This window comes from Plecotus auritus (assembly GCF_963455305.1).
Source record: "Plecotus auritus genome assembly, chromosome: 3".
In the NCBI taxonomy this organism is placed as follows: Eukaryota; Metazoa; Chordata; class Mammalia; order Chiroptera; family Vespertilionidae; genus Plecotus; species Plecotus auritus.
In genome coordinates this window covers 177,218,015-177,244,741 of record NC_137772.1, presented here as the reverse complement: position 1 = coordinate 177,244,741, position 26,727 = coordinate 177,218,015, and the positions used below count along the sequence as shown (strand labels likewise).

Here is a 26,727-nt window from a genome sequence, read left to right as displayed (position 1 = left end):
AAATCAGCCCTCCCATCCTATTCTCCAGCTCTGGATGCTTGCTGAAAAGCGCTGACCTCCAACCCCTCCTGCCTGGGGCCTGTAGTCGCCATCCCTGCTTGCTTCCCTACCAGCAACAGGGGGAACCAAGTAGGCAGGGCGCCAGCAACCAGGGAGGGAGGGTGCGGCGCTCCCGCTGCTGCAGGGGTGGGGCGTCCCCCTCCCCACTTAGCCGCACAGTCAGGCCAGTGGGAGGAGCTGCCCGTGCCCCCGCTGAGCCTGCAGGATTATAAAGCCTCCTTGCCGCGGTCTGCGGCTCTGGGACCAGCTCTGCCAGCGGTGACTGCCCATCCTTGGTCACCATGAGCCACCCGTCGGGCCTCCGGGCCAGCAGTATCAGTTCCACCTCCTATCGCCGCACCTTCGGGCCGCCGCCTTCACTGTCCCCCGGGGCCTTCTCCTACTCGTCCAGCTCCCGTTTCTCGGGCAGCCGCCTGCTGGGCTCGGCGTCCTCCAGCTCCTCCGTGCGTCTGGGCAGCTTCCGCGGGCCCCGGGCCGGCGCGGGCGCCTTCCTGCGCCTGCCCTCGGAGCGCCTCGACTTCTCCTTGACCGAGGCCCTCAACCAGGAGTTTCTGGCCACGCGCAGCAACGAGAAGCAGGAGCTGCAGGAGCTCAACGACCGCTTCGCCAACTTCATTGAAAAGGTGCGCTTCCTAGAGCAGCAGAACGCGGCCTTGCGCGGGGAGCTGAGCCAGGCCCGGGGCCAGGAGCCGGCGCGCGCCGACCAGTTGTGCCAGCAGGAGCTGCGCGAGCTGCGCAGGGAGCTGGAGCTGCTGGGCCGCGAGCGCGACCGGGTGCAAGTGGAGCGCGACGGGCTGGCGGAGGACCTGGCGGCGCTCAAGCAGAGGTCAGGGGGCAGGGCCGGGCGGCGACCTCGAGGAGGCTGCCCCACCCTTCCCTTCCCTCTCCCCCAGCCACTCCAGCGAGCTGCTTCCAGGCTCAGCCCGGGAGGGCGTGTGCTGGCAGCATCCTTGCCCTCCCTCTACCACTTTGCTGAGTCTCTGGGGAGGCAAAGTGGCTATGTCTCTTCGTGTATAAAGCGGCCTCCGCTCAGCTCCCAGCCCACTAGACAGAAAATGGGGCGCGCCCACCAGGCAGCCTGAAGACCCCTCCTGGGAGTCCTGGGCAGTACCCCAGATCCTGGGGGGGGGGGGGGGCTGTGGGGAGCGGGAGGTGCGGGAGGATGGTGACCCTGCAGCTCAGCCTCTGCGCCTCTGCCCACTCTTCCCACCAGGCTGGAGGACGAAACACACAAGCGGGAGGACGCTGAGCACAACCTCGTGCTCTTCCGCAAGGTGAGCCCAGGCCCCGCGTGGGTTTCCTTCTGCCTGCCTCTACCCCGGGCCTGTGTGTCCAGGGTAGCATCTGTGGGTGCGGGGAGGCCATCAGAAGCCTTCAGAGGCTCTTCCTCGTGCTGAGCAGCCCCTCCCTGCTCTTAAACCCCCACTGCTACCCCATGAAGGACGTGGACGATGCAACCCTGGCCCGCCTGGAGCTAGAGCGCAAGATTGAATCTCTGATGGATGAGATTGAGTTCCTCAAGAAGCTGCATGAGGAGGTGGGTGAACCCGGATATCAGGGGAGGCTTCGGAGGTTGGGAGTGGTCTCTTTGGAGCTAGGAGGCAAGCCCTGGAGGAGACTGGCAGATGCAGCGGAGGAATAGCCCTGGGGAAGCGAAGTGAGAGTCTGTGGATAGACACAGCCCCTCCACCTCGGCCTACAGGTGGTTTGTCTACCGCCCATGCGCCACCTGGTGGCGAACAGCGGAGCTGCATCCGACAACCTAGCCGCGGGCTCAGTGTGGGCCAGGCTCAGGCTGCGCCGTCCTGTGCGCTGCACTCCTTGGCGCCCCCTTTTGTTCACTCAAGTGTTTGTGCTCTTTTCTGTGCGCCAACTACACGGCCCGCGTGGGATCTGCGCGGCGAACTCGACGTCTTGTTGTCCTGGGCGGCAGGAGTTGCGAGACATGCAGGTGAACATGGATAACCAGCAGGTGCAGCAGGTCGAAGTGGAGGCGACCGTGAAGCCCGAGCTAACAGCAGCGCTAAGGGACATCCGCGCGCAGTACGAGAGCATCGCAGCGAAGAACATGCAGGAGGCAGAAGAGTGGTACAAGTCCAAGGTGGGAGAGCCCAGAAGGCTTGGGAGGACTCCAGAGGGTAGGGCGCTTGGGCGGCGGCGCATCCTGTCGGCCCACACCTGGGTTGCCCTCCATCCTTTAGTACGCAGACCTGTCAGACGCCGCCAACCGAAACCATGAGGCCCTGCGCCAGGCCAAGCAGGAGATGAATGAGTCGCGACGCCAGATCCAGAGCCTGACGTGCGAGGTGGACGGACTGCGAGGCACGGTGAGTACCAGGCTGCCCGCCAGCTGGGGCGTACAGTGAAGGCTGTTCCCTCCCTGACCCGTGCTCCCACCCCCACCCCAGAACGAGGCGCTGCTCAGACAGCTGCGGGAGCTGGAGGAGCAGTTTGCCCTGGAGGCCGGCGGGTACCAGGCGGGCAATGCACGCCTCGAGGAGGAGCTGAGGCAGCTAAAGGAGGAGATGGCGCGGCACCTGCGCGAGTACCAGGAGCTCCTCAACGTCAAGATGGCCTTAGACATCGAGATCGCCACCTACCGGAAGCTGCTGGAGGGCGAGGAGAGCCGGTGGGGGCGGGGCTGCCGGAGGGTGGCAGGGTGTGGTCATGGAAGGGATGTGTTGGGGCTGGGCAGAGGAGCTAACCACTTGCTTCGCCCCCAGGATCTCCGTGCCCGTCCATTCCTTTGCATCCTTTAATATAAGGACGACTGGTGAGTCTCCCACACCTGGCCTCCAACCTGTCTGTCCCCTTGTCCTCTTCTGCCCTGACCCGACTCTTGCTATGGCTCTGCTCAGGGATTATGTCTCTCTGTGAACTATTGAATCCTGGTCAACTGTCGTCCTTCTTGTTAAGTCCTGCCCCTCCCCTCACAGTCGGTATGAGGGCTTAAAAGAAGGTAATCGCCAAGCCTTTTCCACCCTCGCCTGCTTTTTCCAGTGCCCGAGGTGGAGCCTCCTCAGGACAGCCACAGCCGGAAGATGGTTCTGATTAAGACCATCGAGACCCGGAATGGGGAGGTGAGATGGGACACTTGGGACCAGGACCCCATCGTTTTCAGTATTATTTCTGAGCCCCAGCTTGGCTGCAGCTGATGTTAGGATATTGTGGGTTAGTGGTTCTTGGGGTGGGAGGGAGACAGAGAAGGTAGATGGATAGACTGGAGCCTTAGCTTTTTATGCCAGAGGGGAGATACCAGGTCCCAAAGGAGCTGGGGGGAAGTGGTACTGAATGGTGTGTGCCCTTCACCTGCCTTGCCCCCAGCAGGTGGTGACAGAGTCCCACAAGGAGCAGCGCAGTGAGCTGGACAAGTCCTCTACTCACAGCTACTGAGCCCCTTGGTCCAGAACTGCCGGCCCGCCCTAGGCCCACTCAGAGCCAGTCCTGAATGAGTCTCCTCTCCACCTGCATGCATCTAGGGGGTGTGCCAGTCGCCCCTTCCCTGGCCTCTAGCCAAACCCTACCCAGGCAGCGTATTTGAGCCTATCCCTGCCCTGAATATAGATATGACCCATATATTCCCCTTTTCTGACCTTGGTAAGAGGCCAATGATTCCCAAGTCTACTTCTGCCACGATCCCACGATCAGGGGGTGGGCCAGGGTCTGAGTTTAACTTATGAATCAAATAAAACTGCTGTCAAAGAAACCTCTGTAGTGATTTGTGTCTGTGGGAGTGGTGGTACCTGTGAGGAGGAGGCTCAGCAGTATTTTCTCCTTGTCTCTAGCCATTTCTTTTCTGCATCCCACTAGCCGTGCATCCCACTAGGAGGCATCAATGACTCCTATCTACCTTTCTGGCTTTTCTCCTGCCTCTCTGTCCATTCCTTCCCCTCTGCAGCCCTGAGTGCCCAGGTGCCTGTGGGTGTCCCATAGGCCCACAGATTCAACATGTCCCAAACTGAGCTCATCTCCTTCTCTGCCATCTGTAATCATGTTCTTCCTTCTGGATTCCCCACCTTAGAAGAAGGCACCACTAGAACCCCTATTGCCCAAATTAGAATTCAACTCATCTTACACCCTTTTCTCTTCTTTACCGCCCCACCCCAGGCAATTCTGTTAATTTTTTTCTTAATTCATTCAAGCCTGTCCAGTTCTCCCCATCCCCCCTGCCACCATTCTAGTCCAGGCCACTATCATCTCTGGCCTGGGTCACACTATCTGCCTCAGTAGTCTCTCCCCTAGCCTGTCCCTGCAATCCACTTAAACCTAATCAACACGTAGCCAGCAAATCAGATTCTGCCACCACCACCCCTCCCCCTACTTGAAAATATCCACTTCTGCCCTGGCCAGGTAGCTCCGTTGGTTAGCATCATCCCAATATGCCAAGGCTGTGGGTTCAATGTGGTTCAATCTCCAGTCAGGCACATACTAGAATCAACCAATGAATGCATATATAAGTGAAACAACAAATCAATATTCCTCTCTCTCTCTTTCTCTCCCTCCCTCTCTCTCTCTCAATCAAGACATTTTTTAAAAATTGCAAGAAAAGAAAATGTCGCCCTAGCTGGTTTGGCTCAGTGGATAGAGCATTGGCCTGCTGACTGAAGGGTCCCAGGTTCGATTCCGGTCAAGGGCACATGCCCAGGTTGTAGGCTTGATCCCCAGTAGGGGGCATGCAGGAGACAGCCAATCAATGATTCTCTCCCATCATTGATGTTTCTATCTCACTCCCTCTCTTTTGCTCTCTGAAATCAATAAAAATGTTCTTTAAAAAAAGAAAAGACATGTCCATTTCCACTCTGTCCTCCAACTCCATTCCACCTTACCCTTGCCTTCAAGTCAAAATCTACTTCTGGATTGCCCTAGCTGGGTAGCTCAATTGATTAGAATCAACCAATGAATGCATAAATAATTGGAAAAACAAATCAATGTTTCTCACCCTAGCCAGTTTGTCTCAGTGGATAGAGCATTAGCCCACAGACTGAAGAGTCCCAGGGTTCTATTCAGGTCAAGGGTGTGTACCTCGGTTGCAGACTTGATCCTCAGCCCTGGTTGGGGCACATGTGGGAGGCAACCAATCCATGTGTTTCTCTCACATTGATGTTTCTCTCTCTCTCCCTCCCTTCCACTCTCTCTAAAAATCAATGGAGAAATATCCTTGGGTAAAGGTTAATAAAAACAAAACAAATTGGTGTTGTCCCTCTCTCTTTCTCTCTCTCTCTCAAAATCAATAAATAAATTTTAAAAATATTTAAAATCTACCTCTGGATTTTAAATGATCTTCTTCACTCAATTACAGTGCTAGGTGAAGGAAATAAGCTAGAATCCCCTCTCAAGAAGCTAGCACTGTAAACTAAAAAGACAATTCCAACCTGGTGAGGAGTGCTGTGACGGGGGAAGGAGATGGATTGTAGGAACATGAAGAGGAGCACCTAACACAGCCTCGAAGTAAGGATTCTCAAAGGAGGTGCCCTCAGGTGGAGCGCTGAGGAACAAACAGGAGTCATTCAGGGGAAGCAGGGAGGGGAGGGCTTTCTACGTAAATGTCAGCCAAGAGGTAAGGGAGCAAGTTTGGAAATTAAAACTATTTCTATAATGCTGGAGTGCAGGTTAGAAAGGGAGGAATGGCGTTGAGGTTGGAAAGATGAAATGAGAACCGGTCATGGGGGATCTTATATGCCCCATTAAGGCATTCAGAATGTGTCCTAAAGGAAAGGGAAGAAAAGGATTTAACCAGGAGGATAAAGTATTTAGATCTGCATTTTAGAAAAATCAGTCTCTCTGTAGTGTGCAAAAACAATTGGAAGGAGATGGAGGACCAGTTCAGAGGCTGTTGCAGTGAAACATGCAAAAGATGATGTTGGGCAAAGAAGTGGATGGATTTGAGAAATATTCAAGGAGTAGAATCTGCAGTACCCAGGGAGAGATTGGCAGGTGAGGGAAAAGGAAATAGCAAAGGTGACCCAAGGGTTTGGCTTGAACAAACAGGCAGATGGTGAACCTTTCACAGAAACAGGAAAGATTAGAGTAATGGGAGAGGGGGCCCAAGACAACAAAGTCAGTTTTGGACTTACTGAGTCTGAGAACAATCAAGAGGACGGGCTGGCAGGCCGTTGGAGCCACAGGTCCGGAGCTCCGGTGTGATGGGATAGTTTAAGATACTGAATCTTTCAGAATCTTTCTGCTTTGATGCTTTCTTCTACAAGTAGCATATAACCCCATTTTTAAAAAAGAACAAAGGAAGTAAAGAAATATCTCATGTAACAAGAGCCAGAGGCAGGCCGACTGAGATGGTTGATTCGGCAGCTCAATGATGTCATCAAGGGCCCAGGCTCTATCCACTGTTCTGCTCAGCCTCAGGGGGAGCTCTGTCCTCGGGATGGCCTCCTTGGGTCCCAAGTGGCTGCTAGAAGCTGCTGAGTGAGGCTTCTCTCTTCACAGCCAGTGGAGGAAAGAGAAAAGCCTCATCACCTTGTAACTCAGACCTCCCAGGTATGAGTTAGGAGTCCTTTCCCTTAGTCTGTCGGCTAAGGCTGTTGGTGTGTCCACTCCTAGAGCAATGAAGTTGCCAGGGAAAAGGCACCAATTGGTTTGGGCTAATCGTCTGGTATGGGATAGATGTGAGGAACCAACCACAGTGTCCGTTGTAAATATCGCCAGGATCTCCACCTCCATCAGTCACCCTCCACACACAGGCACACATATATTCACATTCTCACTTCATTTTTTTGTTTGTTTGTTTAAATTTTTTGTTGAGGTAACATCCTATCTAATAAAAGAGTAATATGCAAATTGACCATCACTCCAACACACAAGATGGCTGCCCCCATGTGGTCAAAGATCCTGCCCCCATGTGGACACAAGATGGCCACCACAAGATGGCCAGCAGGGGAGGGCAGTTAGGGGTGACCAAGCCGGCAGAGGAGGGAAGTTGGGGGCGACCGGGCCTGCAGGGAAGGGAAGTTAGAGGCAAACAGGCTGTCAGGGGAGCAGTAAGGCATCAATCAGGCTGTCAGGGGAGTGGTTAGGGGGTGATCAGGCTGGCAGGCAGAAGCGGTTAGGGGCAATCAGGAAGGCAGGCAGGCGAGCAGTTGGGAGCCAGCAGTCCTAGATTGTAAGAGGGATGTCCGATCCTACCGGCTTAAACGGGCAGTCGGACATCCCTCGAGGGGACGCAGATTGGAGAGGGTGCAGGCTGGGCTGAGGGACACCCCCCCCCATGGACAAATTTTGTGCACCAGGCCTCTAGTTGGTTAATAACATTATGTAAGTTTCAGATCTACAGCTTTATAATACATCATCTGCACATCCCATTGTGTGCTCACCACCTAAAGTCTAGTCTCCTCTCATCACCACAATTTTACCCCCTTTATCCTCTTCATCCTCCCTCCACTCCCTTCCCCTCTGATATCCAAAATACTGTTGTCTGTGTCTAAAAGTTGGTTTGTTTTGTTTGTTCACTTGTTGCTTTTTGTTTAATATCCCACATCTGAGTAAAATCATGTGGTTCTTGTCATTTTCCGTATGACTTATTTCACTTAGTATGATAGTCTCGAGATCCATGTGGTCGCAAATGGCATCACTTTTTATGGCTGTGGACTCACGTTCTTTATACCACTTGCCTTCTCTCCCTTTGATTCAGCGGCAATTATTACCTCAGAGGAGAAATGTCACTACAGAAAAGCAGACAAAAGCTTTATTTATTTATTTATTTATTTATTTTTAAATATATTTTATTGATTTTTTACAGAGAGGAAGGGAGAGAGATAGACAGTTAGAAACATCGATGAGAGAGAAACATCGATCAGCTGCCTCTTGCACACCCTCCACCGGGGATGTGCCCGCAACCAAGGTACATGCCCATGACCAGAATCGAACCTGGGACCCTTCAGTCCGCAGGCCGACGCTCTATCCACTGAGCCAAACCGGTTAGGGCAGACAAAAGCTTTAGAGTTACAAATGTTTTCAAGTGAGCAAAACTTCAAGTTTGGAAATTTCCCTATATCAGAGTCTGTGGCCTGTGATATGCATGGGATAAAAGGAAGAGGTTGAATTGAAGACAGGGGCATGGGGCCTCTCAGGTGTGCTATGTGAGAAGAAATGAAATTACCTAAGAACGGTGTATAAAGTGAGGAAAGAGAAGGGCCTTGGGAGACTCCTAGAGTAGCAGCAGAAGATAGTCTTGAGGATTAAACAGCAGAGATGTAGGGGGAGAATTAAGAGAGTGTGGCCCCAGGAAGCCACTGTAAGAGCCAGCTCTCAGGAAGGACCGGCTGGACGCCCAGGCTGGATGACAGTTGGAACATCTGGGTTTTATCAATAAGGAAGATGTTTGAGACCTCCGTGAGATCCAGCCAGGGGAGGATCAGAGACAAACCTGCTCAAATGAAGAGTGAATGAGAGATGAGGGACGGGGAGCAGACTGGCCTTGAGATGTTTGACAGTTAAAAGGAAGAACCAGAGCAAAGAGACCTGTGTTTGAGAAGTGAGACTTTGAAAAAAAGAGAAACTAGACCAATAATTTTCTTTTTTAATAAATCTTTATTGTTCAGATTATTACAGGTGTTCCTCTTTTTTTTCCCCCATAGCTCCCCTTCACCTGATTCCCCACCCCACCCCATGCTCTTACCCTCCACCACAGTCTTCATCCATAGGTGTAAGATTTTTGTCCAATCTCTTTCCGTACCCCTCACACCCCCTTCCCCCTGAGAATTGTCAGTCCACTCCCTTTCTATGTCCCTGATTCTATTATATTCACCAGTCCATTCTGTTCTTCAGATTTTTTATTCACTTGATTTTTAGATTCACTTGTTGGTAGGTATGTATTTGATGTCATTTTGTTATTCATAATTTTTATCTTTACCTTTTTCTTCTTCTTTCTCTTCTTAAAGAATACCCTTCAGCATTTCATGTAATCCTGGTTTGGTGGTGATGAACTCCTTTAGCTTTTTCTTGTCTGTGAAGCTCTTTATCTGACCTTCAACTCTGAATGATAGCTTTGCTGGGTAGAGTAATCTTTTTTTTTTTTTTAAATATATTTTATTGATATTTTACAGAGAGGAAGGGAGAGGGATAGAGAACTAGAAACATTGATGGGAGAGAAACATCAATCAGCTGCCTCTTGCACACCTCCCACTGGGGATGTGCCCGCAACCAAGGTACATGCCCTTGACTGGAATCGAACCCGGGACCCTTCAGTCCACAGGCCGATGCTCCATCCACTGAGCCAAACCCGTCAGGGCTGGGTAGAGTAATCTTGGTTGTAGGTTCTTGCTGTTCATCACTTTGAATATTTCTTGCCACTCCCTTCTGGCCTGCATAGTTTCTGTTGAGAAATCAGCTGACAGTCATATGGGTGCTCCCTTGTAGGTAACTAACCGTTTTTCTCTTGCTGCTTTCAAGATTCTCTCTTTGTCTTTTGCCCTTGGCATTTTAATTATGATGTGTCTTGGTGTGGTCCTCTTTGGATTCCTCTTGTATGGGGTTCTGTGCGCTTCCTGGACTTGTAAGTCTATTTCTTTCACCAGGTAGGGAAAGTTTTCTGTCATTATTTCTTCTAATAGGTTTTCAATATTTTGCTCTCTCTCTTCTTCTGGCACCCCAAAAATTCGGATGTTGGTACGCTTAAAGTTGTCCCAGAGGCTCCTTACACTATCTTCATATTTTTGGATTCTTTTTTCTTTTTGTTTTTCTGGTTGGGTGTTTTTTGTTTCCTCATATTTCAGATCTTTGGTTTGATTCTTGGGGTACGTTGATCTACAGTTGAGTTTCTGTATATTCTTTATTTCAGACAGTGTATGCTTAATTTCTGACTGGTCCTTTTCCATTTTTTTTGGCATTCTCATCAAGATCCTTAAAGGTCTCACTAAATTCCTCAGAGGTTTTTAGAAGATTCTTGAGTAACCTTATAAATGTGGTTCTGAACTCTATGTCGTCCAGTAGTTTGCTTTCCTCCATTTCTTTCATTCGTGACATGTTTCTTTGTCTCCGCATTTTGGCTGCTTCCCTGTGTTGATGGAGTGGCTTTGTGTGGTAGGTGACCTATAGGGGCCAGTAGCTCAGCCTCCCCAGTCACCTGAGGTGGACGCCTTTGGTACACCCCTTTTTGGGCTGAGTGCAAAGTCTTGGTGTAGTTAGGCCTTGATTGCTGTTGGTACACTGGGAGGAATTGACCTCCAGGCCAATTAGCTGTGAGGACCCGCTGTGTCTATAATGGAAGAACTGCTGTGCTGGAGACACGCTTATGGTGCAGAACTTGTTTCAGTGGGGCTTTGGTGCTCACTGAGTCTGCCTCTTGAATGTGTCACTTATAGATGTGAGGAGTTGAAATCTGGTGTCTCACACTGACCACTAGGTACACTGGCTTCTGGATCTCTAATGGGGTGCAGGTCAGCTACTGTCTGAGGCCACCCAGCAAGCGCTACAGCGAGAACTACAGTTTTCTCTTTGCTTGGGGTTTGGAGGTTTTGGAGCTGTCTGACCCGGGCTGCAAGTTTGCTATGTTAAGCTGCGATAGGGCAGGCCATTCATATGCTAAAGCCGCTGCTTGGAGCTTGGGTGGGTTTGTAGATTGTGCGGGGCGGGGTCTCAGGGCGTCACTAGGCTAGGGCGTGGCAAACAGTGATGGCTGCCAGTTAGCCGGCTCTGCATCTCCAACTGTGTCCCCGAGTCCCACGCCTCAGCACAGTAAACAATTATTCCTGCGCGCAGCCCTGCAAGCAAGCCACCCTCACTTTCCGACCTGATGGCAGACAGTCCAGCTTCTCCCCGTAGGAGTTTGGGTCCCCCGTGTCTCCCCAGAAACTGGAGTTTGGAGTAATTGGGAGCTTGTCTCCCTTCGGGTTGAAAAAAGCAGCACTCCCAGACGCCCGTCGCCAGCCCCATTTGCGCGCCTCCGTACCTCAGCTTTTCAGCGCTTGTGCACGTCTCACTGCTCTTTTCTCTTTCCTTCTAGTTGTAGAACTTCCACGCAGCCAGCTTTCCCGTGGTTCTGGGTGATAGACGTTTTGTCTTTTTTTTTTTTTTAAATATATTTTATTGATTTTTTACAGAGAGGAAGGGAGAGGGATAGAGAGTTAGAAACATCGATGAGAGAGAAACATCGATCAGCTGCCTCTTGCACACTCCCCACTGGGGATGTGCCCGCAACCAAGGTACATGCCCTTGACCGGAATCGAACCTGGGACCCTTCAGTCCGCAGGCTGACACTCTATCCACTGAGCCAAACCAGTCAGGGCGACGTTTTGTCTTTTAGTTGTAGTTTTGAAATTGTTGTGCGAGGCAGGAGTTTAGGTGTTTACCTACGCCGCCATCTTGGATCCTCCCCTAGACCAATAATTTTCAAACTGTGAGTCGTGAAACACTGTTATACAATTATTGTGTCAAGATCAATATTTTTAAAGGATAGAAAAATTTTAGTGTGGCAAAACTTTTATTTTCAAGTATTTATGTACATGTGCACTGGGTTGCTATAGAAAATTCATTTTTTGCCTTGGATTTTGGTAAGAAAAAAAGAAGGAAGGAAGGAAGGAAGGAAGGAAGGAAGGAAGGAAGGAAGGAAGAAAGAAAGAAAGAAAGAAAGAAAGAAAGAAAGAAAGAAAGAAAGAAAGAAAGAAAGCCAGACTGGAACCTGTTTAAATGCCGAGGAGAATTAGAAAGAATCAAGTTGTCATGAAAGGGCCCAACCATGTACAAAAGACATCATCCCAGACTTGGCTGTGATTGAAGAGTTTTAGGAAAACTCAAAATCCAATTCCAATCAAGAGGATCTGATGCTAACCTCAGGAAGACAAGGTGGGATTTGCCTGTAATTAAGAAAGCTTATACCACATTGATTTTATTGTACTCTGCCTGTTGGAGAAGGGAGGTAGTTTTCAGGACATCTATAAGAAGGTCATCTCAAAAGCAAGGATGTGGCCACATTCACTTCATACTCTTCCTGGAGAGAATCAGGCTGTGGCGGGCACCTAGATCCTGGGCCCCAGGGAGTGCCCGCTGTGGCTGTGGAAATTCTTCAGGGGCCACTTGCTGTGAGTGGAAGAGGCAGTTCAGTTATTGGGGTTGCAAAGAACAGAATATAACCAACTATCTCAGGCAGTTCATTGTGAGGTTACACACAAAGGTAAAGGGGATAAGAAATGCAGCTGCCTGGGGTGGAGTGGCAGTTGCTTCACTGGAGCCTAGAAACACCTGTGTGACCTGGCCTCACAGGAAGAATGGGTTCTGCAGCCTCGGGCCTCACGGAGGCTCAGAGGGGAGAGGAAGCGCCCTCAGCAGCCGGAGCACACTGCTCTAGGGCCCAGGGTCCTGCTGCTTCTACGGCTCCTGTCACAATGAGCGAATGAGCTCACCCTCCACTCTGGTTTTTGCTTACTCATAGTTTCTTCTTACTCATGGCTTCAGTTGTCCTAGGGCTTCCATGCCTGGTAGCAACGGAATAACAACTTCTAGGGCTTCCTTTGGTTCTGCTCTCACCACCTTTCACAGAAGATGCCCACTGTCCCAGCCTTGCAGATTAACTGGCACTCTTCATTCCTTCTGTGAGACATAACAGGTATCCAAACACGAGCTCTTGTTGGAGCCAATAGGCTGCTTCGTCCCTGTTCACAGGCTGCTTCATCCCTGTTCACCTCCGCTCCCACCAGTTAACAAATGTTGAATGCATAACATGTTGACTGTATGTGTTCCTAAACCTGTTTTTGACACTTGTTACAAAAATCTCACAGTTCAAGCAAATATTTTAAACTAATGAAGAGAGTGAAACATACAATTTTTATTTAACACATGACATCGTGGTTAAAATCTGCATTTAAATCTTGGGATCTTCTACTTACTAGATGTATGGCCTTGGGAGGGGTACTTCACCTCTCTTGACCTTGGTTTCCTCATCTGCAAAATAAATAGCAGCTACTCCATAGAATTGTTGGGAAGATGAAATGAGATGATTCATGCAGAGCTGAGTGGACTTGCTATTCTGGAGGCAGGAGAATGGGTGATATGGCCCCTAAACTGCTTCCCTCAGCAAGGTAACAAGAGACCTTATAAGTTGTTAACTAAGGATCGCAATTCCAGTTATTCTTTTTTAAAAATACATTTTTATTGCCCTAGCTGGCTTGGCTCAGTGGATAGAGCATCAGCCTGCGGACTGAAGGGTCCCAGGTTTGATTCTGGCCAAGGGCACACGCCTGGGTTGCGGGCTCGATCCCCAGTGGGGGGCGTGCAGGAGGCAGCCAATCAATAATTCTCTCTCATCATTGATGTTTCTACCTCTCTCTCCTTCTCCCTTCCTTTCTGAAATCAATAAAGAAATATATAAAAAATACATTTTTATTCATTTCAGAGAGGAAGGGAGAGGGAGAGAGAGATAGAAACATCAATGATGAGAGAGAATCATGGATCGGCTGCCTCCTGCACACTCTACAGTGGGAATCAAGCCTGCAACCCGGGCATGTGTCCTGACTGGGAATCAAACTTTGACCTCCAGGTTCATTGGTCAGCACTCAACCACTGAGCCACGCCAGCCGGGCTCCAGTTATTCTTTAACAGTGTAAACATCAAAGTGTTGTTTCTGTTTCAGGGGGAAAGCTCAAGCATGTGCAGCAACCTTTTTTCATACTGTATACATTTCCTATTGCTGTTGTAATACATTACCACAAAGTTAGTGGCTTAAAACAACCAATTTATTACTGTGCTGGAGGTCAGAAACCTAAAATGGGATGACAGTCCTAGTCAGTTTGGCTCAGTAGATGGAGGGTCAGCCTGTGGACCAAAGGATCCCGGGTTTGATTCTGGTCAAGGGCACATACTTTGGTTGCAGGCTTGATCCCTGGCCCAGGTCAGGGTGAAAATATCCTCGGGCGAAGGTTAACAAAAACAAAACAAAAAATTCACTTAAAATGGGATGACAGATCGATGGTCCGGCTGGAGGGTCTAGAGAATGCCCACTTTCCTTGGCCTCTGGCCCTTTCCATCTTCAAAGCCAGGGTGTCACTCTGACCTCTGCTTCAGTTATTATCTCTTCTATGACTCTGCCCACCCCCCTGCCTCCCTCTTATAAGGATCCTTGTCATTACATTGGGTGCACCAGATAATCCAGGATAATCTCCCCCATCTCAAACTCCTTAACTTAATCAAATCAATAACCCAATGGGCAAAGAACTTAATATATGTTTTCCAAAGAAGATATACAAATGACCAACAAACACATGTAAAGATGCCCAACATCATTAGTTATTAAAGAAATGCAAAGCAAAACTTGAGATATCATTTCACACCTATTAGAATGCTATTAAAAAGAAAAAAATAGAAAATAACAGGTGTTGGGGAGAAGGGAGAGAAACTGGTACTCCCATACATTGCTGGTGGAAATGTAAAATCATTCAGTTGCTGTGGAAAAGTTTGGCAGGTACCCAAAAAGTTATAATATCCATGAGTGCAGCTGAACCAGCAGCTGCACTCATGGATATTATACCTGAAAGAATTAAAAACAGGTACTCAAACAAGTGCATGTACATGCATGGGAGCAACCCAAATGCCCATCAAAGGGTGAATGGATAAACAAGGTGTCATATATACATATAAGGAAATACTATTCAGCTATAAAAAGGAATGAAGTACTTATGCATGTTACAACATGGATGAGTCTTGAAAACATTATGCCAGGTGGAAGAAGCCAGACATAGGAGGCCACATATATATGATTCCACTTATCTATACTAATAAAAGGGTAATATGCAAATTAACCATAACTCCGCTACACCCACAAGCCACACCCACCAGCCAATCAGGAGCAAATATGCAAATAAATCCAACCAAGATGGCTACGGCCACAGAGAGCAGGAGGGAGGCTTGGGTTTCCCCGGCAATGGAGGAAGCCAAGCTTTCCCCCTGCCCTTGCCGGCCTAGGCCTCTACTCAAGGCTACAAAGTTTCAATGATAGAAGATACATAAATCCAAACAGAAATGGTGGCAGCCACGGAGCTGGAAAGAGCAGGAGGCTAGGGTTGCCCCCGGTGATGGAGGAAGCCAAGCTTTCCGCACACCCTGGCTGGCCCAGGCCTCGCTTAAGGCTACAAAGTTTCAATTATAGAAGATACATAAATCCAAAAAAAAAAATGGTTGCCGCCACGGAGCAAGCAGAAGGCTTGGCTCCGCTCCAGGCTACAAAGTTTCAATTGTAGAAGATAAATAAACCCCAGATCCCAGGGCCTCTGCTTGGGTTGCCAGGGGGCGTGGCCGGCCTGCAAACCACCACAGGCCCCTCGCCCAGGCCGCCTCACGCCCCAAGGGAACCCCCACCCTGATCCAGGGCACCCTTCAGGGCAAACCAGCTGGCCCCCACCCGTGCATCAGGCCTCTATCCTATCTAATAAAAGAGTAATATGCAGATTGACCATCACTTCAATACAGAAGATGGCTGCCCCTATGTGGACACAAGATGGCCACCGCAAGATGGCCAGCAAGGGAGGGCAGTTGGGGGTGATCAAGCCTGCAGGGGAGGGCAGTTAGGGGTGAGCAAGCCAGCAGAGGAGGGAAGTTGGGGGCAACCAGGCCTTCAGAGAAAGGCAGTTGGGAGGGACCCAGGCCTGCAGGGGAGAGCAGTTGGGGGAGACCAGGCCTGCAGGGAGGGCAGTTAGGGGTGACCAGGCCTGCAGGGGAGGGCAGTTAGGGGCAAACAAGCTGGCAGGGGAGCAGTTAGGCATCAATCAGGCTGTCAGGGGAGTGGTTAGGGGGTGATCAGGCTGGCAGGCAGAAGCGGTTAGGGGCAATCAGGAAGGCAGGCAGGCGAGCAGTTGGGAGCCAGCAGTCCTGGATTGTGAGAGGGATCCCAGACTGGAGAGGGTGCAGGCTGGGCTGAGGGACACCTCCCTCCCCCGTGCATGAATTTCGTGCACCGGGCCTCTAGTCTATACTAAAAAAGGGTAATATGCTAATTAGACCAGGTGACTGAACATCTTCCGAACATCCAACTTCCTTCCAGACAGTTAGGGGGCAAACAGGCAGGCCGGCAGGGGGCAGTTGGGGGGCAACCAGGCCAGCAGGCAGGCGAGTGGTTAGGAGCCAGCGGTCCCGGATTGTGAGAGGGATGTCCGACTGCCCTCAAGGGGTCCCTGATTGGTGCAGGCTGGGCTGAGGGACCCCTCCCCCCATGCACAAATTTTGTGCACTGGGCCTCTAGTGTGAAATATTTGGACTAGGGAGACAAAAAGCAGATTGGTGGTTGCCACGTGTTGGGGGAGGGGAGAATAAGTAGTAACTGATTTATGGGTATGAGGTTTCCTTTTGAGGTGATGAAAATGTTTTGGTGATAGAGATAGAGATGGTGATTAAACAATGCTGTGAAAGTACTAAGTGCCACTGGTGCTCACTTTACAATGTTTGATTTTATGTTATATGAATTTTACTTGAATTATAAAAAAAATACTAAAAAGAGCTTATAGCTAAGACCAAGTAGAACCAATATTTCAAATGAATATAATTAACATTCTTAGAGAAATAAGGAATAATCTAATCTCCATAAAGATAGATAGTGACAAGAAAAGAACAATTAGAGACCTTGGAAGTAAAAATTATAATTGTTGAAATGTAAAATTCAGCTTTTGTGTTCCTTATGATGGTCAGTCAAGTTCAGCTCCAACAGGAGACACAGAAAGGCATAGGAAAACAAAGTTGATTATATTCAGAGGTCCTAGAGAGGGGTCACCACATGCCACACAGGGTCACAGGGGAAGCGATGGGTTTTGGTCCAGTGGCAGAAGGCAGGAGGGAGAGAAGAGGTTAGGCCACCACATTTATTGGAGTTCCCAAGGGAAAGGCCAGGCAGGGCAGGGTGAGTAGTTTGGGGTTGGCTAGAATTAATATTTTCTTCAGGCTCTAAACTATAGAGTGGTAATTTGCATATGAAAGGAATGCTCCAGGGGGAGTCCTTTGCTATCTTTAAGAATTAGCTGGTGCTGGGGAAGCAGTCTCTCCAGTTTGAAAGGTTTTGTTGTTTTGGTTTTTTTAAAAGATGTCAAAATGTTATCATAAGTAAGAAAAAGAAAAGAAACATTATCATAAGCAAAAATATATATCATATATTATATCTAAGTTATATATATAACACATACTAGGGACCCAGCGCACGAAATTGCACGAGAGCCAGGACCCAGAAAGAGTTCCACGGCACTGCCACCACACCGCCGCGGGAGGCGGGACCCAGAAACCCACCCGCACCTCCAGTCAAGTCCTCCAGAGTCAAGTCGCCGCCCACCCGCGTGTGCCTCACCAGGCACACAGCCCCACCCACCCCACAAACACAGCCTCCTGCTGATCATTCGATACAGTGTGATGCCTGCCCCCTCTCATAGTCCGGGAGCCCTCAGGGGTGGGAGGTGACCTGGTGATCAGGGGAAGGTGACCCCCCCATCACATCTCTGCTGCTGCCACTACTGGCAGTGCAAGCCTCAGCCAGCCCTGGTTACCTGAGCCTCAGGAGGCCCTGGGTGGCTGGGCAGCTGACATCCGAGGCTTGCCTGAGCCTCAGGCCAGCCCTAGATGGCTGAGGGGCTGAGGGGACTGGAAGATTCCAGAGGCAGGCGCACCGAGCAGCTGGACCCGCCAGGGAGCGGGCCGGCCATGCCGTGCGCCTGCCACCCCGGCAGGGCTGAGGGGACTGGGTGCCACCATCTTGTGGCTGTGGGCGCTGCCATCTTTGAGGGCGTGACAGTCAATTAGCATATTCCCTCCTTATTGGCTGTGGGCACCACCATCTTTGTGAGGGCATGATGGTCAATTAGCACATTCCTTCTTTATTAGATAGGATTACAGAGCTGACTTGAAGAATACCAGAATGCTCCTATTAAAAACTAAAATAGTCCCTGGACCATGTGGATAAGTGGTTAGAGCATCGGCCTGCACACCGAAGGGTCTCGGGTTCGATTCCTGACCAAGGGCACATAACTGGGTTGCAGATTTGATCCTTGGCTCGGGTCAGAGCATGCGCAGGAGGCTCTTTTCCCATCTCCTCCCTTTCTTTCTACCCCTCCCTCCCTCTTTTCCACTCTCTAAAAAATCAATGGAAAAAATATCCTCCAATGAGGATTAACAAAAATTCTATATAATAAGAGAGGAATATGCTAATCATCCATTATGCCCTGAGGCATAATGACCAACCATGTAATGACTGGATCACGGATCTGCAGGAGGGTGGGGCAGCAAACTACAAGCGGGCGGGGAGGGGGCAGGGCAGCAAGCTATGAGGGGGGGTGCGGGGGGAGCTACAGGAGGGCGGCAGTGACCTACTGGTGCTTGGATTCGTGCGCAGGGTTACTAGTAAATAAATAAAAGTAAAAACTAAATTAGGACTGCATTCTTCCAGAATTTACAAAAGGATGAAGAGAAAGTATAAAAGTGAAAAACATGAATAACAGATGCAGAAAATCCTAAATCTGTCCAACAGGAGTTTTAGTGGGAGAGAATAAACTAGTACTTCCCAAACTTTAGCAAGTATCTGAATCATGTGAGGATCTTATTAAAAAGCAGATTCTGATTCAGAGGATCCATGAACCATACTTTAATAAAAATTCTCCAAAACAGAAGATGGGTATAAGTCTTGAGGTTGAAAGGCTCTTCAAGAGCTCATTTGAATAAATTCAAACATATATCAGAATATAATGAGAGAGGAGAGAGGGCTGAGATGAAGTTGGAGAGGAGACAGAGAAAATCAGGAAGCCCCTTATAAGCCATAAACTCTGGAAAAACTTGGGTTGATTCTGACTGCAACTACAAAGGACTCTTCAGAATAAACCATGTTATAGTATTTCTGGAGAAGAAATAGAATTGATAAGTTACATTTTTGTTACTGGATTAAGATCTGTCTAGTTCAGTGGTCGAGAGCCACATGCAGCTTTGCCGCTCTGTTGACTAATGAGTTTGCCAACCACTGTTGCAACATACAACAAAATTCTTGCAACTCTTTGCCCAGACTAGTATGCTTGCTACTTTTTAAAAATATATATTTTTATTGATTTCAGAGAGGAAGGGAGAGGAAGAGAGTGATAGAAACATCAATGATGAGAGAGAATCATTGCTCAGCTGCCTCCTGCACACCCCCTTCCCTGGGGATAGAGCCCACAACCTGGGCATGTGCCCTTGACCAGAATCGAACCCTTCAGTCCACAGGCCGATGCTCTATTCACTGAGCCAAACCAGCTAGGGCTGCTTGCTACTTTTATTAAAGATTTCTGTTACAGAATGGAAAATGCTGGCTTCTTAATACCTCTGCACTTTATTATAAAAGGGGAATACTGAAACCTTATTTCTAGGAAACAGTTACCAGGCCACATCCATAGAACGTGACCATAAATGAATCTCTCTTTGCTACCTCCTTTAAGACAAAGGAGCCTCAAATATTTGAAACGAAAAAATAAACTTCACCAGCAGAGGGCTAAGAAACCACTGCAAGTTATGTCTGATGCTTACTTAGCATCTGGATATATACACTGTAAAATAAAACAACTATTACCCTGGTCAGTGTGGCTTGGTTGGCTGGGCATCGTTCCATGCACCAGGAGATTGCCAGTTCCATTCCAAGTCGAGGGCACACGTCTGGGTTGTGGGCTCCATCCCCAGTGTGGGGCCAGCACAAGGCAGCTGATCAATGTTGCATTCTCACATCAATGTTGCTCTCTCACACTCTCCCTTCCTCTCTCTCTCTAAAAAATAAAAAATGAATTATTTTAAAAAAATAAAACAACTATAGAAAAACCTTTTTTGGCTGATCTCTGTATCTCTTTTTTTTTCTTTATTGATTAAGGTATTACATATGTGTCCTTATCCCCCCATTGTTCCCCACACCCCCCTGCTCATGCCCTCACCCCCTAGTGTCTGTGTCCATTGGTTAGGCTTATGTGCATGCATACAAGTCCTTTGGTTGATCTCTCCCCCTTCCCCCTGTCCTCCCCTGCCCTCCCTCTGAAGTTCGACGGTCTGATCAATGCTTCTTTGTCTCTGGATCTGTTTCTGTTCATCAGTTTATGTTGTTCATTATATTCCACAAATGAATGAGATCATGTGATATTTATCTTTCTCCAACTGACTTATTTCGATTAGCATAATGCTCTCCAGTTTTTTATCCACTCATCTGCTGATGGGCACTTAGGCTGTTTCCAAATCTTAGCTATTGTAAATTGTGCTGCTATGAACATATGGGGTGCATACATTCTTTCTGATTGGTGCTTCGGGTTTCTTAGGATATATTCCTAGAAGTGGGATCACTGGGTCAAATGGGAGTTCCATTTTAGTTTTTTGAGGAAAGTCCATACTGTTCTCCACAGTGGCTGCACCAGTCTGCATTCCCACCAGCAGTGCATGAGGGTTCCTTTTTCTCCGCATCCTCGCCAGCACTTGTCGTTTGTTGATTTGTTGATGATAGCCATTCTGACAGGTGTGAGATGGTAGCGCATTGTCGTTTTGATTTGCCTCTCTCGGATGATTAGTGACTTTGAGCATGTTTTCATATGTCTCTTGGCTCTATCTCTTTTTAATCTCAATTCATTAATTGTAGCAAAAAGAAGAGAGCCTACTTTATTTTAGCAAGTTCCTAAGTAAGATATTTGTAAAAACAATAAAAAGCCATTGAAGTATTTTAAAGCAGACAACATGTTGGTTTTTTTTTTAATCATATTGTTTTTTATTGATTTTAGAGAGGGAAAGGGGGAGAGAGAGATCACTTTTTGTTGTTCCACTTATATATGCATTCATTGGTTCATTCTTGTATGTGTCTGAGCAGGGCTAGAACCTGAAACCTTGGCAGGGGAGATTAGGACGATGCTGTGGATAAGAAGGGGTCACATGCCCGGCTGGTGCGGTTCAGTGGTTGAGTGTCCACCTATGAGCCAGGAGGTCATGGTTCCATTCCCCATCAGGGCACATGCCCGGGTTGCAGGCTTGATTCCCAGTAGGGGGCGTGCAGGAGGCTCTCATCACTGATGTTTCTCTCCCTTTCCCTTCCTCTCTCTGAAATAAATAAAAACATATTTTTTTTAAAAAAAGAAAGAAAAGGGGCCACATACTAAACCTGACAAATTCAGGGGAGGCCTGTGTGGTGGCCTTACAAACTCAGAAACCTAAAATAACTACATAAGATGGTCTGAAATTAAAACTTTTGAACTAAAAGCAATTTATGACAGGTACTAGTCATCATATCCTAGGCTAGGATCTTCCCTGACAAAAGCCAATCTTTACCTTACCGGAGCTTGCCTATTGTCTTTTTGAATCTACAATAACATACCTTTGGGATGTCAGAGTAATTTCCTTTTTTCTGGACTCCTTGCCCTGACCAGTGTGGTTCAGTTTGGACCCATCAAAGCACAGGCACGGCACCAGAGTGGAGACCACAAATCCCCTCATTGTTATTTTTATCATGTTAATTGTTGACTGATAACTATCCTGTGTCCACCTATATAAAAGAAGTATTGTCTGCCCAGCCCTGGCGTGGCTCAGTGGTTGAGTGTTGATCTATGAACCAAGAGGTCACTGTTCGATTCCCAGTCAGGGCATATGCCCTGGTTGAGGACTTGATCCCCAGTGTGGGGCATGCAGAAGGCAGCCAACCAATGATTCTTTCTTATCATTGATGTTTCTATCTCTCTCTCCCTTCCTCTCTGAAACCAATAAAAATATTTAAAAAACAAACAACAAAAAACATCACTATCAGTTATGTTTTAAAAAATTGTGTCTATCATTTTACTTTTTATCATTTTATTTATTTGTTTGTTTGTTTGTTTGTTTGTTTGTTTATTGTTAATCCTCACCCTAGGATATTTTTCCATTGATTTAGTTATTTATTTACTAGTATTTTTTAGGAAGAGTGGAAGAGAGAGAGCAAGACAGAGAGAGAAACATCGATGTGAGAGAAACACATCAATTGGTTGCCTCCCCCACGCCCGCACCCCGATCAGGGCCAGGGCCAGGGCCCAGGCCTAGGAGCCTACAACCAAGGTATGTTGACCAGAATCAAATCCAGGACCCTTTGGTCCACAGAACCAAACCATCTAGGGCTATCATTTTACTTTTAATCCAATCCTAGAGGTTTCCCTGCTTTCCGTCCCTAATCTGTCACCAATGTATTCATGTAACCCACTTACTTGTAATCTTATATAATAAAAGAGTAATATGCAAATCCACCAAAGGGTGGAATGAGTGGTCGCTATGACCCGCATTGACCACCAGGGGGCAGATGCCTAACGCAGGAGCTGCCCCCAGCCCGCAGGCCCCAATCATCTGATTAAGGCTTGCTGGACAACCACTCAGTCCCTTCCACTGGCTGGCAGGCTCCAATTGCCGGATGGAGAACGGGGAACCGGGGGTGGGTGGCAGTAGATGCGGGAGGCACCAGGCCAAGGCCCCCGCCCCACCAGTCACCCCACACACAGGGCTACTGGCATAGGGGGACAGGGCCAGCGAGTGGGCGGGATCCGCCAACCTCTTGGTCTCTCCCCCAGGCCAGCAGGCTCTGATCGCATGATGGCAAATGGGGAACCGGGGTCGGTGGCAGAGGCGGGGATGGAGGGTGGGGCCGGCTGCTGGCAGCTGGGGAAGATGGCCCTGATCATAGGTTAGGCCTAGGGACCATACCCATGCACACATTTCGTGCGCCAGGCCTCTAGTCTATATAATAAAAGCCTAAGCAACCATTATGGTGAAACAACCAGAATGACCGATTGCCATGATGTGCACTGACCACCAGGGGGCAGACACTCAACGCAGGAGTGGTCAGTGCGCTCCCACAGGGGGAGCACCGCTCAGCCAGAAGCCGGGCTCATGGCTGGTGAGTGCAGCGGCGGTGGCGGGAGCCTCTCCTGCCTCCACAGCAGCGCTAAGGAGCAGCAAGCCAAGCAGTAAGGAGCAGCGAGCAGACGGGTGGTATGGAGCGAGGGGTCCCGAACTGCAAGAGGGATGTCCAACTGCTGGCTTAGGCCCACTCCCCGTGGGCATCCCCTGAGGGCTCCCGGACTGCGAGAGGGCGCAGGCCGGGCTGAGGGACCCCGTCCCCCAACCCCCGCAGTGTACAAATTTCATGCACCAGGCCTCCAGTGTATAATAAAGCAGGGTGCAGAACATCCATTTTCTGAAGCATTTTCTCAATTCATTCAGATTTGCTTTCCAGCAATTGTCGTTAGTTTGGCTCAGATAAACTGACAAAAATTATATACAGTTTTGAATGTTTCTTATGTTAACAATACTCTAACCAAATGAGCTGCTTGGCTAGGGCAAAGCAGGTAACATGGTTTGTATTTATTTATTTTAAATGTGTTTATTGAATTTTTTAGAGAGAGAGAAAGGAAGGGAGAGGGATAGAGAGATAGAAACAGTGATGTGAGCTCTGGATGGTTTGGCTCAGTGGATAGAGCATCAGCCTGTGGACTGAAGGGTCCTGGGTTCGATTCTGGTCAAGGGTACATGCCGGGTTTGGGCTCGATCCCTAGTAGGGGGCGTACAGGAGGCAGCCGATCAATGATTTTTCTCTCACCATTAATGTTTCTATCTTTCTCTCCCTCTCCCTTCCTCTCTGAAATCAATAAAAATATATTTAAAAAATAAAAGAATGTTTAAAAAAAGAAACATCGATGTGAGAGAAACATCAATCGGCTGCCTCCTGCACACCCCCTACTGGGGATTGAACCCACAACCAGGCATGTTGCCTGACCGGTAATGGAACCAGTGACCTCTTGTTCATTGGTTGGTGCTCAACCACTGAGCCACACTGGCTGGGTGGTAACATGGTTTGTAAAGGTCAATCTTGAACTCATGGTTTTCAATATATTTAGATATAGAAATAAATGTAAACGTGGTGTGTGTGTGCACATGTGTGCCTGTGCAGTGCATCCCTTAGCTCTGTCCACTGAGAGAGCCTGGAGCAGCAATATCCCAATGGCAATGAGCACAGCTAGTATCCAGCTCTTGGTTTCAAATAACATTCTCTATTAAAAGGAACCAGAGCTCCTTGGAGAAATGGCTGATTCCAGAGCTGATGCAGGGAATGTATAAATTGAGCCTGAAACATGTTCCTATGCCAGAAAGAAAATAAAAATAAAAATGATGAATGCTGCCCTAACCGGTTTGGCTCAGTGGATAGAGCGTCGGCCTGCAGGATCAAGGGTCCCAGGTTCGATTCCGGTCAAGGGCATGTACCTTGGTTGAGGGCACTTCCTCAGTAGAGGGTGTGCAGGAAGCAGCTGGTTGATGTTTCTCTCTCATCAATGTTTCTAACTCTCTCTCCCTCTCCCTTCCTCTCTGTAAAAAATCAATAAAATATATATATATTTTTAAAATGATGAATGCTGAAACAATATTTGAAGGAAACCAAAGTTTTGCCACCCTGAAGCTGCCTTTTTGGGATATTGATTTTAAGCTGTTTATTAAGAAACTAGAGGCCCGGTGCACGAAATTTGTGCACGGGGGAAGGGGGTGTCCCTCAGCCCAGCCTGCACCCTCTGGCAATCTGGGACCCCTGGGGTAGGGTCCCTAGGCCTGGCCAGTGATCAGGGTCTATCAGGGTTTTCCTTCCCCCAGCTGCTGGCAGCTGGCCCTGTCCCTGCCACTGCCACTGCTTGCCATCTATTCAGCACTGCCCCCTTCCCCCACCACATGTTGCCTCCCTCTGTAGGTGACAGGTGTGGGGTGCGATTGCTTTGCTGGCCTGGGCCTCCCTCTGTGGGGCGATTGATCACAGCTCCCAGATAGATAGCCTGCAGAAGGAGGCCCCGCCCACCCATCGCAGTGCCACCAGCCAGGTGGCCTGGGCCTCCCTCTGCCGGACAATCTATCTCAGAGCCCTGCAATTGATCGCCTAGCAGAGGGAGGCCCTGCCCACCTGGCTGGGGCTCCATGATCAATCTCAGCACAGAGGGTGGCCTGGGCCTCCCTCTTTGGGATGATCGCAGGCCCCCCCCCCCCATCTATCACCCCGCAGAGGGTGGCCTGGGCCTCGCTCTGCTGGGCGATTGTGGGGTGATGAGGGGGCCCCCCCAACCAATTGCATAGCACCCACCTTGGCTGGCCTGGCGCCAGTGCATGTCATAGCGTGGTCCTCCAGAAGGTTGTCCAGACGGTCGTTCTGCTGTTCGGTCATTTGGTCGATTTGCATGTTATGCTTTTATTATTATAGATAGAAGACTCAGAAAGAACCTTTGACCATCCTCCCTTTTCCTGCCCCAAAATTTCAGTCAGAAAAACCTACTTCAGGAAGGAAATCTAAGGATGTTCGACTTAACCGAAATACCCTACCTTGAATTAAGTATGCTAAAGAAGAGGGCTCAGGCAGGAGCCTGTTAGACTAGAAATCCCAAGTGCCATTGTTTCTGAGTTGCCCAGCAAGAATTTGCCTGCCATGTATGTTCTGCTCTTCCTCAAAACCGGTAAGTCGCTCATTCTCACTTCTGAAATCGAAGACTCCGTTTCTCTCCCCACTTTTCTTCTTTGTCCAACATGTCACATATATCCAATGTTGCTTCACTGTCTGGAATTGTCATGCTTATGTGAATTCCCTATGCACACATATGTATTGAAATATTTTATTTTCTCTTGTTAAATCTGTCTCTGTTAATGTGATTATAAGCCCAGCTAGAAGAACTTAGAAGGTGGGAGGAAAAGTATTAATTTGTTTTAGCTCCCATGCAGTCATGCTGAAGGATACAGAATACAACTTGAAATGACTCCCGGTGACCAAATCAGACAACTCGAGTATCAAAATAAACAATATTAGTCATTGGATAATAATTCACTGAATGTAATAGGACTTTGAGTCCATACTGATGTAATTAAGTAAAGTGAAAGCATGATGAGGAATGGAATATTACATAATCTCAAAGCCTCCCCCCCAATACTTATTAATTACAAAAAGGAAAGAGTAATGTACAGTAGAGAAACCTGGCAGATACCCCTTTAACCAAGTAGAGTAAAAGGACATGGGAACAGGCACAGCCTGATAGGACCAAGTAGGAAGAAAACAGCATCATTTCTGTGACTGTCCTGCTGATGATGCGTAACCTGAGTCTAATTATAAGGAAATTTCAGACAAACCCAAATTGAGGGACATTCTACAAAAAAATGGACAGTAAACCTCAAAAGTGTTAAGGTCATGAGAGTCAAGAACGAAGCCCTGTTGCAGATTGAAGGAGATAAAGAGACATGACAACTAAATGCAGCATATTACTGTGGACTGGATCCCTTTGCTATAAAAGACGTCACTTGGAAAACTGGTGACACTTGAATGGGCTCTGAGGTTTAGGAATGCATCAACGTTCTTTCCCTGGTTTTGATGGTTGCATTGTGGTTAAGTAGGAAAATGTCCTTGTTAGCAGGAAATATACACTGATGTATCAGGGTAGGGAGGGGATGGGCAACACATTGACAACTTACTCTCAAATGGTTGAGGTAAAAAGTTCTTTGTACTGTTCATGTAAATTTTCTGTTTGATATAATGTCACAAAAACAGATTTTTTGTGAAAAAGCCCTGGCCAGTGTGATTCAGTTGGCTGAACATTGTCCTGTGCACCAAAAGGTTGCTGGTTCGATTCTGGGGCTGGACACATGCCCGGGTTTCCGGCTCAATCCCCAGTAAGAGGAGGGAGCCAATTGATGTTTCTCTCTCTCATTGATATTTCTTTCTCTCCCCGCTCCCTC

General features: G+C 48.5%; 1 protein-coding gene across 2 annotated transcripts; it reads left to right on the top strand.

The window, feature by feature from the left end:
* The first annotated feature begins 281 nt into the window (after positions 1-281).
* PRPH (peripherin) lies at positions 282-3,763 on the top strand. 2 transcript variants are annotated; one of them, XM_080659558.1, is made up of 9 exons: positions 282-886; positions 1,274-1,334; positions 1,502-1,597; positions 1,994-2,161; positions 2,262-2,387; positions 2,469-2,689; positions 2,784-2,833; positions 3,061-3,140; positions 3,388-3,763. In XM_080659558.1, exons 1-9 carry the CDS (start codon positions 342-344, stop codon positions 3,451-3,453), a joined length of 1,413 nt encoding a protein of 470 aa, XP_080515684.1. In that variant the 5' UTR covers positions 282-341; the 3' UTR covers positions 3,454-3,763. The 2 variants fall into 2 exon arrangements, with proteins under 2 accessions (XP_080515684.1, XP_080515683.1); XM_080659557.1 differs by having other exon boundaries at positions 3,385-3,759.
* Positions 3,764-26,727: the final 22,964 nt, after the last annotated feature.

Bases quoted from the DNA above. Each gene is read 5' to 3' on its own strand.
- PRPH (XM_080659557.1), top strand. From the start codon at position 342: ATGAGCCACCCGTCGGGCCTCCGGGCCAGCAGTATCAGTTCCACCTCC. The intron at 887-1,273 runs GTCAGGGGGCAG...TCTTCCCACCAG, and splicing joins CTGGCGGCGCTCAAGCAGAG to GCTGGAGGACGAAACACACA. The intron at 3,141-3,384 runs GTGAGATGGGAC...CCTTGCCCCCAG, and splicing joins TCGAGACCCGGAATGGGGAG to CAGGTGGTGACAGAGTCCCA.